The 14,379-nt window shown below is 45.5% G+C and overlaps 1 protein-coding gene across 1 annotated transcript in view; it reads left to right on the forward strand.

Moving 5' to 3' along the window:
* The window catches only part of DMBX1 (diencephalon/mesencephalon homeobox 1), a 32,345-nt gene extending 20,519 nt beyond the window's left edge, over positions 1-11,826 (forward strand). The window contains exons 3-5 of the mRNA XM_050961738.1: positions 6,352-6,530; positions 9,364-9,718; positions 11,409-11,826. Coding sequence (XP_050817695.1) covers positions 6,352-6,530; positions 9,364-9,718; positions 11,409-11,809 — 935 coding nt within the window. The 3' untranslated portion in view covers positions 11,810-11,826. The remainder of the gene's footprint in view (positions 1-6,351; positions 6,531-9,363; positions 9,719-11,408) is intronic.
* Positions 11,827-14,379: the final 2,553 nt, after the last annotated feature.

Consider the following 14,379-nt stretch of genomic DNA (forward strand, 5'->3'; position numbering starts at 1 on the left):
CAGTGGGAGCCGCGATCGACTGAACCTGTGGACACAGCAGATACACAAACTGGCCCAGCCTGCCAGGGGCTTTCTCCGCACAAGCAGCAGAACAAGTCTGGGAACCACTGGCATAGATACTTGCTTATTCTCTACACTTGAAGCCCTTGTCCCACCTCGGACTTGCTGTCCTGCAGACCCTCTTCTCCCATCAGCACTTTACGCTGGATCCCTCCAGAGCACCCCTTGCCCAATCTGTCACCCTAGGGTTTGGCACATCTACGTTAGAGTGTAACAGCTTTGGAAAAGGGACCATGTCGCCATCTAGCCTTTGTAAAGCGCTGCATGGACTGACAGCACTGTGAAATACTGAAAGGAGAGCTAAGCAGTGCAAGACACCCCCCCTTATTGGCTTGACGAGATGACGGTCGGGAGGCGTGGGTCAGAGTTAGCAGAGGCAGCAGACAAACAACCATGCCCTGTGGGCCAGGGACTGTGTAGTGTGTGCACAATGCAGGCTCTGACTCGTTGGAGGTCACTCGCTGGCGACTGCAATATAAAGGATGGACAGAAATAATAATACCCTGATGTGGCAGTAGCTAGGGGGCCCTGCCCTGAGGAGTTCACAATCTAACGGGTTCGGTCTGGAAAGGCAGATCTTGCTGAGAAGCAGCTGGAGGGCAACTGCATCCTGACCTGTGTTGCAAGAGCGTATGAAAAATTAGTTGCTAAGAGGTAAGTAAAACTGGGCAATCTCCAGCTGACTGTCAGAACTCACTGATCAACTAGGACTGGATGAAGATGAATCTCAAGAGCTTTGGATAAGCATCTGGGTGTTTCTCTGTCCTTGAGCGTATAACTGAGGGACAGATATCTCAGGGGGCGGTGTGGTCTAGTCTATAGGGCAGGAGTTCTGAAACTGTGGGTCAGGACACCACAGTGGGGCCACTAGGGCTGATATTAGACTTCCTGGGGCCAGGGACCAAAGCCCGAGCCCCACTGCCTGGGGCCAAAGCCCAAAGACTTCAGCTCTGGGGGGCTGTTGGGTTTCAGGCTCCCCTCCTGGGGCTGAAGCCCTTGGGCTTTGGCCCCACCCATCTGGAGCAATGGGGCTCAGGCTTTGGCCCTGCCAGCCAGGGGAGTAGGGCTCAGATTTTGGCCCCCCAGCCCAGGGTGGTGGGGCTCAGGTGGGCCCCTTGGGGTTGTGTAGAAATTGTTGTTCTCAAAAGAGGGTCGTGGTGCAAGGAAGTTTGAGTACCTCTGGAATAGGGCCAGGGGTGAAAGTAATATTAAATTCTTATCGGTACGGGGACCTGGCTCTGAGCCCCTGGAAGGGGCGGGGCCTCAGGCAGAAGGGGCGGGACTGGGGGTCAGCCTCCCCCAGCCAGCCAATCCGCACTGCCTGGGGCTCCAGTGACAATTTAAAAGGGCCTGGGGCTCCAGCCACTGCCATAGTACTGGCAGTTGGGAGCCCTGGGCCCTTTTAAATTGGCAGCCCCGGGGCAGCTGCCCCTTTTGTCCCCCCATTGGTGGCCTGGCGGGAGGGGCAAAAGGGGCAGGGATGTTAATGTTGGCTGAGTACAAGTCGGTTCCGGCTTCTAACCGGTACACAGTACCGGCCCACTTTCATCCCTGAATAGGGCAAAGGACTGGGAGTCAGGAGGCCTGATTCTGTGACCTTGGGCAAGTCACCTTCCCTTTTGCGGGCCTGTTTCACCTCTTACCCTTTGTCTACTTAGCTTGTAAGCTGCTGGAGACAGGGACTGTTTCACTAGGTGTTTATACAGCACATAGTGAACTTGGGGGCCTCAAGATGCTACTGTAAGACACAGAATAAGGATCTCTTGGAAGGCTTCTGATCAGGAAATCCCAAAAAACACAGCTGAGCTCATGTGCTGTGGTTTTACATTTCTGGCCTGAGCCATAAACAAGCAGGAAAACACAGGGGTGGCTGAAAACAGCAGGGGCCGGGGGAAGCTTTTCAGACTCCTTTCACTACTACTCAGAGCAAAGATTCAAGTTGGTTTCTGACTACTTATTTTATCTTAACCTTTTGTTAACAAAGAGAACCAATCTGGATAATTTCAGTGAATTAATCAAGCTGTCCTCTTCTGATCCAAATAGACCTTCCACCAATCTGGCGAGCAGCAGGCCTTTACACTGCAGGCTCCTAACGTGATTACTTAGTTCACATTTTGTTACCACTGAACCTCTTTTAGTGCATGGTTATAGATCACACTTGCCTTCCAGCGACAGTCAGAATAAGCCAGCACCAAAGCAAACAACCTTACATTGGAAAACAGAGGTTTCAGGTTGTAACTGCAAAGAGCCTCACCTGCGATTCATGATCTCCTTCTTGAACTGAACCTGAAAACCTAGTTAAAGCATTGAAATAATTGTTGTCTAGATCCTTGTTAGCAGCCAAATTAAATATTTGAACCACCACCTCTGAGAAACTGGCAGGTTTAACCTCCACTGTGGAATGTTGGGAATATTCCAGCCAGTAGATGTTAAACCACAATCTCTCCTCCTTGGTTTTTATACTTGATATATTGAAGCTAGGTGCCATGGGACTGTAAAAATGATTTTAGGGATCTTTTGTCCTGAAAGAATATTCCTTTCCTTACGAAAGCAGCCAGGCAGCAGTGTGAGCTATTTCTGAATGCATAAAGGATACTTCCTGCCTTCTCCTACAAAAGTGGCTGTATTACCGGTATCTAATAACTCATTGCTTCCTTGAATGCAGAGGTCTCTTTGTTTTGTATTCTTCTGGAAACTTTTAGCCTGAGTGAGCATTCCCTGGGTCACCAAAACCACTCTTTCTTTGGCAATAGTTTGGGGAAGCATCGTAGAATCTGGCCTAGAATGAAACAGCTGGAAGTTTGGAACTGGAATATTCAAATAGCACAAAGCTGATTTGCTACGCTTGTTAGCTAACATATTTGGAACCAAACTGTGTGGTTCTGGGATTGGCCTGACAGCCGGCTTTGTTTTATTGTTTACATTCATGCCAAGGGACTTACAACAAAAGCTCACATAAAAAGCAATGCCCGCAAAACAAGAGAGCCTTACTCTGGCTTTAAAATTTGCTTTCTAGTGTGTCCATTCCCTCTGTCTGAACAGTTGCATTCTTAGCTGTATTAAAATGATGCCATAGACTATTAAAGCTGGAATTTAAACAGGAAAAGAAATATCAAATGCGTTTCTCATTCAGGCTCTTCGTTTACTTCTTTTGCACTTCATCTTAGACGGTGAATCGCTACTGCGCCATTTAGCTCCGTTTCCCATGCGCTACCACAGTGTCGGGTCTGGGTTCACAACACCGCAGAACTGAAAATAAAAACAGCCTGTTTTTCATTGACTTTTCAAAAACCAACCCTAAAACCAGGTTTACTCCTAGGAAGTTTCGTAAACCCCTCTTGTTTATTGAGAGCTTTTAGTGGCAGAATCGGGAGGCCTGATTTTTTTCCAGCCCGTATTTCATTTTTGGCATCTCCAATTTTGTGGGCACAAATAAACTGAAGGCATAATTTGTATCTTTGAGACATGTAACTAGCTCATCTGCCTGGAATGCAAGGGTGGTCAGTGACTAGGGCTCCGGACTGGTACTCAGGAGAGCTGGTTCTGTCACTGAACTTCAGCAAGTCATTTCAGTTTCCCCTCCCATTCTTTGTGTTTTTTGTCTATTTAAAAAGGTAAGCCCTTCAGGATCAGGTCTGTCTCCCTCTCTCTCTGTACAGTTCCTCTAGTCATCTAAAACGTGGATGCTAAAAAGGAGACCAGGTTATAAAAGTTAAGCCTCTTTTGTCCTTGAAATTGTCTAGCAAACTGTCAGCCTTCTATAAACAACCATTAAAATCTCAAATTTGGGTCACACCTAAGTTAGCATGGGGTCCCTTTAAGATCCATCTTTTGCATCAAGTCCAATTAGCTGGGTTACATCTTCCCCATCAGCACCCTGTTGGTCCTGTATGTCCTCTGTGACATAGAATCATAGGACTGGAAGGGACCTCGTGAGGTCATCTAGTCCAGTCCCCTGCACTCATGGCAGGACTGAGTAATTATCTAGACCGGGGAAGGCAACCTATGGCACGAGTGCCGAAGGCAGCACGCAAGCTGATTTTCAGTGACACTCACAATGCCCGGGTCCTGGGCACTGGTCCGGGGGGATCTGCATTTTAATTTCATTTTAAATGAAGTTTCTTAAACATTTTAAAAACCTTATTTACTTTACATACAACAATAGTTTAGTTATATATTATAGAGTTATAGAAAGAGACCTTCTAAAAACGTTTAAATGTATTACTGGCACGTGAAACCTTAAATTAGAGTGAATAAATGAAGATTCTGCACAGCACTTCTGAAAGGGTGTCGACCCCTGATCTAGACCATCCCTGACAAAGTGTTTGTCCAACCTGCTCTTAATCTCCAATAATGGAGATTCCACAACCTCCCTGGGCAATTTATTCCAGTGCTTAATCATCCTGATAGATAGGAAGTTTTTCCTAATGTCCAACATAAACTGCCCTTGCTGCAATTTAAGTCCACTGCTTCTAGTCCTATTCTCAGAGGTTAAGGTTTTCTCCCTCCTCCTTGTAACAACCTGTTATGTACTTTAAAACTATTATCACGTCCCCTCTCAGTCTGGAGAAGAGAAGACAAAACAAACCCAATTTTTTAGGTCTTCCCTCACAGGTCATGTTTTCTAAACCTTTAATCATTTTTGTCGCTCTTCTCTGGACTTTCTCCAATTTGTCCACATCTTTCCTGAAATGTGGCACCCAGAACTGGACACAATACTCCACTTGAGGCCTAATCAGCGCAGAGTAAAGCAGAAAATTACTTCTTGTGTCTTGCTTACAATACTCCTGCTAATGCATCCCAGAATGATGTTTGCTTTTTTTTTTTTTTCGCAACAGCGTTACACTGTTGACTCATATTTCGTTTGTCATCCACTATGACCCCCAGATCTCTTTCCGCAGTACACTCCTTCCTAGGCAATCATTTCCCATTCTGTATGCGTGCAACTGATTGTTCCTCCCTAAGTGGAGTACTTTACATTTGTCCTTATTGAATTTCACCCTATTTACCTTAGACCAGGGGTTGGCAACCTGTGGCACACAGCTCGCTAGGGTAAGCACCCTGGCGGGTTGGGCAAGTTTGTTTACCTGCTGCATCCACAGGTTCGGCCGATCACAGCTCCCATTGGCTACGGTTCGCCGCTCCAGGCCAATGGGGGCAGCGGGAAGCCACGGCCAGCACATCCCTCGGCCCATGCCACTTTCCGCAGCCCCTATTGGCTGGGAGCGGCAAACTGTGGCCAGTGGGAGCCACGATCGGCAGAACCTGTGGATGCGGCAGGTAAACAAACTGGCCCGGGTCACCAGGGTGCTTACCCTGGTGAGCCGCGTGCCAGAGATTGCCGACCCCACTTTAGACCATTTCTCCAGTTTGTCCAGATCATTTTGAATTTTAATCCTATCCTCCAAAGCACTTGCAACCCCTCCCAGCTTGGTATCGTTCACAAACTTGATAAGTGTCCTCTCTATGCCATTAGCTAAATCATTGATGAAGATATTGAACAGAACGGAACCCAGAACTGATCCCTGCAGGACCCCACTCGATATGCCCTTCCTGCTTGAGTGTGAACCACTGATAACTACACTGGGAACAGTTTTCCAACCAGTTCTGCACCCACTTTATAGTAACTCCATCTAGGTTGCATTTCCCTAGTTTATGAGAAGGTCACGTGAGACATCAAAAGACTTACTAAAGTCAAGATATACCACATCTACCGCGTCCCCTCTATCCACCAGACTTGTTACCCTGCCAAAGAACATGAGTTGATGTGGGAAGAGTTCAGAGGTCGGGAATGTATAGGCCTACTTTCACTAAAGCATCCCTATTTAGAAAAGCACTTAAGCCTGTGCATTGAAATCGATGGGACCTAAGCACGTGTGTACGTGTTTTCCTGAATCAGAGCCCATGATCTTTAAGTCTGCCTCTCCAACTCAGTGTTTTGAGGACTGTGGTAAGCTATATAAGACACACAACAGGAGCCAAACTCTAATCCTGACAGCAATGTGCCTTCTAACAGTTGGACCCTCAAAAAAACCCAAAACAAAACCAGAGGCAGCTGTTTTATGAGTTACACGTCCTCACCCCATTAATTGACACAGAGCCTGACTGCAGAATTGAAGCTAGTTGGACTTCAATGAGAACAAGAACAGGGCCACTGAGAGAACTGCTCCACCTTTAGGCCACCATCCCCACCTCCTTGTTTGTTTGGGGCCTGATTTCAGATCTCAACATGCAAATTCCAATAATTAAATTGGCCACTTTTCTTGTCTTCCAACGGCTGTACATTTCAAGACATCATTTTGGAGGCCCGTTATGGATCCCAGCATCGCAAACAGAGGAGAAGCCGCACAGCCTTCACCGCCCAACAACTAGAAGCCCTGGAGAAGACTTTCCAGAAGACTCACTATCCAGATGTGGTGATGCGGGAGCGACTGGCCATGTGCACCAATCTACCGGAAGCCAGAGTACAGGTATGAGCGTTCTACCTTGCTTGCTTTAATAGGGCTATTTAAGAGAGATAGGAAGAGGGCCCACTGGATTGGCTTGATCTGTAGTTCTTTCAAAATGGTTTCATAGTAACCAAAGAAGGAGGGTTTTCTCTGCAGCAAAAAATGGACTTAAATCTTTGCATCAGACTGAGGGAGCTGCAACAGAAACTGAATCCACACACGCATTTTTGAGGGCTTGTGTTGTCTGAGGGTAGCCCTGGCTTTCATTTGTGATTCCAACTCTCTTTGGGGGAAACCTTAGAAATGGCCACAAAAGTCTACTTATTTATTTATTTACTTATATGACTGTTTCTCTGGCATCCTCAGAGGTCTGGGAGCACAAGTAATTCCAGCTGTTCCCTCCCAACAATGTCAATATATATAACATCTCAGACCATCTGGTCCAACAGTTTCTGTTCTCCTCCAATGAAACAAATAAGTAGAGCTGGTCAGGATTTTTTTCACAAAACTTTTTGCAGTGTAAAATGCCAATTAATCAGAACTGAAATTATTTGAAGGAGGTGGCTGGTTTTTGAGGAGTTTCTCAGTTTGAATTTTTTAAAAAAGGAGCTTAGAAATTGTCAAAATGGGACATTTTCAAAACAACAAAAAATTAAAGTTCTGGATTTTGGATCAACATTACTCTTCTTGAGAAACTTACATTTTAAAGGAAATAGAAAGGATAAAATCAAAATAAAAACAGAATTGTCAAAAGAAAACCTCATTTTGACTGACCTGAGCTGAATTTATTTTTTGTTCATGAAAATTTGAGCTTGACTTTTTGTCACAATTTGAGGTAAAAATATTCTTCGAACTCTCAAGTTCTTGTGGGATGGGAAAATAATTTTTCACCTACAAATACTGATGTGCTGCATGACTTACTGATATTATGGGTGCCTGCTCAGTATGGGTTTAAGGAGCTACATAGCAGGCCAGACTTAACTGGGAAAAACGGGAAGGGGACATGAGGTTTCAGTCTAGCAGAAAAGATATAACATGATCCAAGGCTGGAAGTTGAAGGTAGACACAGTCTGACTAAATAAGGCCTAAATTCTTGATAAGAGTAATTAACCATTGGAACAATTTACCAAAAGTTATGGTGGATTCGGTATAATTGATTTTTAAACTAAGATTGGATGCTTTCCTCAAAGATCTGCTCTAGGAGTTATTTGCATGAAGTTCTGCAGGCTGTGCTATACATGAAATCAGACTAGATGATCACAATGGTCCCTTCAGGCTTTGCAATCTACGAATTACAATCTTGAGCCGATTGTCTCCTGAATTTATTCCCAAATTGAGTTACATTGTGATAGTATGTTGAAAAGGACAGACACAGACACAGACAGACAGACACACACACACACACACAATACTAGTATTAGCAATTGGATAGTTTCCTGTAACTTAAGAGTAAGAACCTTTGACTTTGCTCCTAACGGTTATTGGTTCAATTCCCACCAAGGAAACTTCCTTCACCACCTGACCTGACATACTGGAGTCAAATGTCCTGTGATACCAGATACTACCTTGCTGTACAACTTTAAAGGATTAGCCCAAATATCTTAATGTGAGACATTGCATCACATAGATGATACATATTTGGCCCAGCAAGGGTACGTACCACTCGAGACCTGGTTCCCAGTACCGTCACAAAACAACACAATACCACAACAGAGCTGCATTCATCACAGAGAGGGCTTGTTTACAACATACATAATGAAGTCAGTTAAATTGCAAAATTTATCATCTTGTTTTGTGATAGCAATGAGCCCTGGTCTACAATGGGGGTTGGGGATTGACCTAAGATACGCAACTTCAGCTACGAGACTAGCGTAGCTGAAGTCAACATATTTAGGTCGACTTACCACGGCACATGCACGGCGCTGAATCGACTGCTGCTGCTCCCCTGTCGACTCCTTTTGTGCCTCTCACAGCAATGGAGTACTGGAGTCGACGGGCGAGCGCTCAGGGATGGATTTTATTGCGTCTACACTAGACTCGATAAATCGATCCCCGATAGCTCAATCTCTACCTGCCAATCCAGAGGGTAGTGTAGACGTACCCTTAGAGTCTACACTCAGGGATCAAGGTATTACTGCTAGTTACTATGCACGGACGTGCACATACATACTTCATGCCCCAAACAACTTACAGTCTAGAGACTTTAGAGTATTCTAATGTACAGAGCACTAAGACTCAGGACATGCGAGTTCCATTCCCAGCTCTGCCACTGGCCTGTCAGGTGACCTTGTGCAAGTCACTTCCCCCCTCTGTGCCTCAGTTTCCCCATCTGTAAAATGGGGATGCGGTTTTAGACCTCCATTGTAAAGAGCTCTGAGATGTACTGAGCTGAAAAGTGCTACATAAGAGGTGGTTGTTGTTATTTAAGTCCATTCAGCTAATCATTCAAGTCAAATAATCTAAAGCATTGGCCCTAATTAATGCATATGTATGTCCTCTATAATATGACTTATTCTGACTGTTTCTATGTGGTTTTGGTACAAATTAACATGATATAGGCTGTTTTTAGAAAGCTAGCAGAACATTGTGCTCTCTACCTATTTAATATCTCAGGTCTGTGGGTTACAGATTTTTTTTTCTTGACAGCTGTGTTTTCTTAAAGAACCAGCATTAAGTCTGGGGATTTTAAAAGCACCTAAGGGGGTTAGGCACCCAAATGCCATTGAAATACAAGTGGAATTTGGGTGCCTGCATACCTTGAGTTCTCTTCAAAATCCCAGTCTATTTGACTTCTTGATTTTTGCATTAACTGGGGTTTTTATCCTGTCTCTCTGTGGCTGTTTGCGGGATCAAGGTTTGGTTTAAGAACCGAAGAGCCAAATTCCGGAAGAAACAGCGCAGCCTCCAGAAGGAGCAGCTGCAGAAGCAAAAAGACTCAGAAGGGAGCCACAGCGAGGGGAAGACGGACGCGGTTGTGCTGGAAAGCCAGACTTCCGCCCCGGACGCAGACAAGCCACAGAGCCAGCCGAGCGAAGTGAGCACGGAGCTCAGCCTCACCTTGTCGGAGCAGTCAGCCAGCGAGTCCGCAGCAGAGGACCAGACGGACAGAGAGGAGGACTTTAAGAACCCCTTGGAGGAGTCCAAAGCGGACAAAGGTCCTGGCACTGAGAGCAAGGCTCTGAACTGCAAGAGAGCCAGTCCGAAAGCAGGTGAGGGTCAGTGCGCGTGTGGATGCCTGGTCTCGGGGCCAGAATGGGAGCCAGAGGCTGAGCATTGGCTAGTACAGTATGATATGCCCTCGATCATGGGCTTCTCCCAGCCTGGAAGGGGGAAATCACAATGCCCTGGGAGGGAAACAAACTGGTCCAGGTGTGTGATGACAATTCTTCCTTTCTTTATGGCTAGACAGGATGCAGGGAGGCCCTCTGTGTAACATGGGGTCCCAGTGCAGAGAGGGCTGAGATCCCCGTTAGATTAGATGAGAACAGAAGAACCCTGCTCAGTGACAGCATGCCATTCACAGGCATACTGGGCACACACTTCCCCACTGGATAAGAGTCTAAATGCCCTCTGGGGATCACACACTTGCTAAAAAACCTGGCTCCCTCTCACAAGCCAGGTCCACCAGGCACTTTAATGAGGTAGATGCCAGTTGCATGTGACCCAGTAGGGCAAACATGACTAACAAGTTTAGCACAGAAATAGCTCATAGTGTGGAATCAGAATCTCCGCTCCTGATGGACTGTAAAGGCTTGCAAAGGGTCACAAAGGGGTCAAATCCTAGCCCTCCAAGAGCTTGTTGGGAATATACCACAAAACCTGAAAGACAGATAACCAGGCCTATTCTCGCCAGAGAAGACAGTGACAGGTTTGCTCATGCTTGGCCAATGCGTTTCTCCACTAAACACAGAACAAATACTTCCATCCTACTCGCGTGCAAACCCTCTCAAGAATGAAGTGGAAGGCCACAAGGATACAGAGATGGCCTTTACTGGGGAATGTAGAAATTGACAGACTGTATACAACTAGTGAGCCATCTAATCTTGACTCTGATAGTGGCCAGCTCTTGCAGTGGGCAGCTCTAGAAGAATCTGCCCATGGCAAGTTTCTTCCAAGTGTCCATCAGTTAGAGATTGACTTATAACACGAAGCATGAGAGTGTATGACTCTTCCAAATTATTTATTATTAATAATTATTATTATTGTTGTTTTTAAATGTTCGGTTCTTTTGGGACTCCTGTTTATCTCTCGGCTTCAGATATATCTTGTGGCAATGAGTTCCCCAGGCCAATTTGTGCTTTCTGTGGGAAAAATATTTCTTTTTTGGTCAGATTTAAATTTGATCACTTTTTAATTTCCTTGAGTGACATCCCCAACCCCGCACTCCTCCCATTTTTGTATTTTGAGAAAAGGTGGCTTGAATCTGCCATTTGGATGAGTATTATAGGGCCCCAATCTTGCTTGCTTGGGTTTCTCCACCATGGACTCAGCAAACAAGATCTCCTCTGAACAGCCATTATGGAAAAATCAGTTCTCCATTCTGGTTCTTTTTGGGTCTTCACAATAATAGTCCCACTCCGTCGCTTTCCACGGCCTTGTCTGAGCCTTGCTTGGAAAGGATCAGGGGAGGCAGTTACAGGAATGCTGGTCCAGATAATTCATTCATCAACACCCTTGCTGCAATTTGGCTTCTGGTTAATTAGCACCCAGATGTGCAAGGTGATTTGCATATTCCGTCCATGCTCCGGAGAACTTACTCTGTATAAAAGGTCCACAGCACCTCTCTCCTTCCCTGTAAATCAGCTGCCTTCCTCAGCTACCACCCTCCTTAGGGAGATGGTTCTATTCAGCGGCCACGTATGTCTAACCCTGCTCCCTACCTCTTGTCTTCTAACACAGACTCTCCCATCAGTGCCACGGTGACACCTTCCTCCAGCAGCGGCATGTCTCAGACTCACTCCTACTCCTCCTCGCCTCTGAGCCTCTTCCGTCTCCAGGAGCAATTTCGCCAGCACATGGCCGCCACTAACAACTTGGTCCATTACTCCTCCTTTGAAATGGGGACCCCAACTGCTATGCCCTACTTGGGCATGAATGTCAACATGGCGCCCCTCAGCTCTCTCCACTGTCAGTCGTATTACCAGTCGCTCTCCCATGCCCAGCAGGTCTGGTCTTCACCCATCTTGCAGGCGTCTAGCTCCCTCCCTACCCTGAACAGTAAAACAACAAGTATTGAGAATCTAAGGCTCCGGGCAAAGCAGCACGCTGCCTCCCTCGGACTCGACACCTTACCAAACTGACCGCAAGGCAGCAGGGGCACCCCCACCCTACCGTCAGCCGCAAGAGAAGGCACCTTCCGCTGGCACTAAACGTGTGGCTCTTTTGAAAATGCACAGCTCTCCTCTCCACCTGGATCAAGGTGCTCCCTTTCGGGGGATACTTTAAATCCTTTACTTCTTCACTAGCTCCATTTTCACGTCAGGTACTGCTACTGGCCCCATTTCCACTGAAGTATTTAATAAGGAGAAAGAGGGCATGTACTTCGATGTTAAAAAACTCTCCTGAGGACCGAGGAGTTAAAACTGTAATGTCCAGAAAGATCCCTCTTTCGCTGAGACTGTGATAATGTGCCGACTGTGATTTTTGTTTTGTTTGGTTCTCTGGAAAACCTAATCCCCTCCCAGTTTCATACTGTATATAGATTCTATTGCTGAAAACATCCTTCACTTGTGTGTTGCTGTCTGTGTTGCCTTATGCAGAATTATGGAGTATTTTGCTGTCTTTCCTCCCTCCCCCTTTCTTTCAGATTTATACTTGTAGTAGCTAGAATCAAAATTACAATCCAAAAAACCCCCCGCAAGCTCTGAGCGGGAGGTGCTTCTTTGGCCAGAGTTCTGAATGAGTCTAGCAAGAGGAATTCAGAGAAAAGATTCTGAATGACTTTTTTTGTATCTTCTCCAGTTCTCCGTTAAAACCAATCCGGCAAACACCAGGGATGATGTACAGGGTTCGTTCCTGTTAAAGCACTTCCTCTCGGTAGGATTTTTTTTTTTTTTTAAAAGCACTTCGAAGACAGAGGACAAAGAATTTGCCACTGGGCTCTGCTGGTTAGAGAGCTAGGAAAAATGAAAGCACTAGATTTTGTCAAATTCACAAGACTTTTACTGAGGTTGCTGCATCTTTGTTCTTCACTGAAGTGCACACTCTGCTATTTATAAATGATGTGTAAAAAAAGCATTTTGGTCTAACTTGGACAACAAAGAACAATAAAAAGTTGGTATGAACTCCTGCTGTGTTCATACACCATTTGCATTATGTGGCGGTTCATCAAAACCGTAATTAATTCAAGCTGTGTTTAGGAAAACTGTCTCCATGCCAAATTCTGTCCTCAGACCACAAACCCTGGGGGCTCCCCTGCTTGTCTCAGAAACTGACTGAGCAGAGAATGAATACGGATAGGCTAGAGGTGGGCCTGAACCAATACCCAGATCTGAACACTCTTGAGCTTAGGAGATTACTTAAATCCAAGCCCAGATGCGGATCTCAATTTTGCAAATAGCCATTCCTCTCGGGAGAAGGCCAAACCAAAATCCCTGATCCAGACATCCCGCAATCCAGTGGGATGTTGAAGATCTGAATCAAAATTATATATGAGCCTGATCCTTGCTGATACTGTTAATGGAACTATGCCCATTTACACCAGCTAAAATAGGGCCCTTATGCGATTAGTGTGTGTGTGTGTGTGTGTGTATATATATATGATATATACACACACACACACACACACACACACACACACACACACATATATAACATGGGTATCTGATGAATTAAAAGCTTTTACTGACTTCTGTTTTGCCTAGCTCTGTCCCATTACCAATGTGATTACACTAGCACAGAGGATAATGGCCAACTTACTTCTCTAAATGTGGAAAAAAGAATACAACCCGCTCGACTACAACTGTCTCTCTCAAGCTGTTCTGCTAAAAATCTCTCTTGGTGAGTTTCCAGCGGTGACCAGACCTGGTTGGGAAATGATTTCTCTTCTCGTCTTTGAAAAATGTCAACAAAAACTGAAGACACATTTTCAACAAACGTGGTAATAAGTTTGTGTACATTTCAGTTCAGTCAAACGTTTTGATGGAAAATGTTCATTCAGCTCGAGTGGTTGACAGGATTACGCATGTCACCGATACTGCAAGATGCAGCCCTATAACGGGTATTTTGTCTAGGATCTGCAAAGAACCCAAACCATATTGACACCTTCTACCTGAGGCCTTCTTGAAAATCCCGGTCTTTACATTTTATAGCACTTGGGTGCCTGCCACCCAAAACCACTGACACCAAATATGAGCTTTCATTTTATTTCATTTTATTACCTGTTTGTTTCCTCTCCTCCCTATCTCCTACTGCCCTAAGGATGATGGTGGGCAGGCGAAAAGATGGTTTTAATACAGCAGAGCAACTGAAAAGCATTTTAAGCACCCAAGGCTAAGTTTTGCCCAGTAAAGGTGATAGAGTGAGACATTGAGAAGGGTGGCCTAAGTGACATGACATTCAATTCTGCTATGGCATGACTGGAGTCAGTGACATCCCTTTGCAGGTCAAGACACTAATCTTGTTACACTAGGGGATATAGAAACACACCATAGAAGATTACAAGGATCAAAATCTATCAGTGCCCGACCTCTGCCTGTAGCCGTCAGCAAGCTCAGGAAATGGAGCGTGGCAGATACACGCACCTGACGCTACAATTAACTTCCCTCAATCCACCAGAGGAAGCAGAAACTTCCCTACAGTTCTTCTCAGCTTACCTCAGGAGGAAATTCCTTCCAGAATCACACAGTAGCAATCCGTTGAACCTTATGCG

This window comes from Gopherus flavomarginatus, chromosome 7, assembly GCF_025201925.1.
Source record: "Gopherus flavomarginatus isolate rGopFla2 chromosome 7, rGopFla2.mat.asm, whole genome shotgun sequence".
Lineage (NCBI taxonomy): Eukaryota > Metazoa > Chordata > Testudines > Testudinidae > Gopherus > Gopherus flavomarginatus.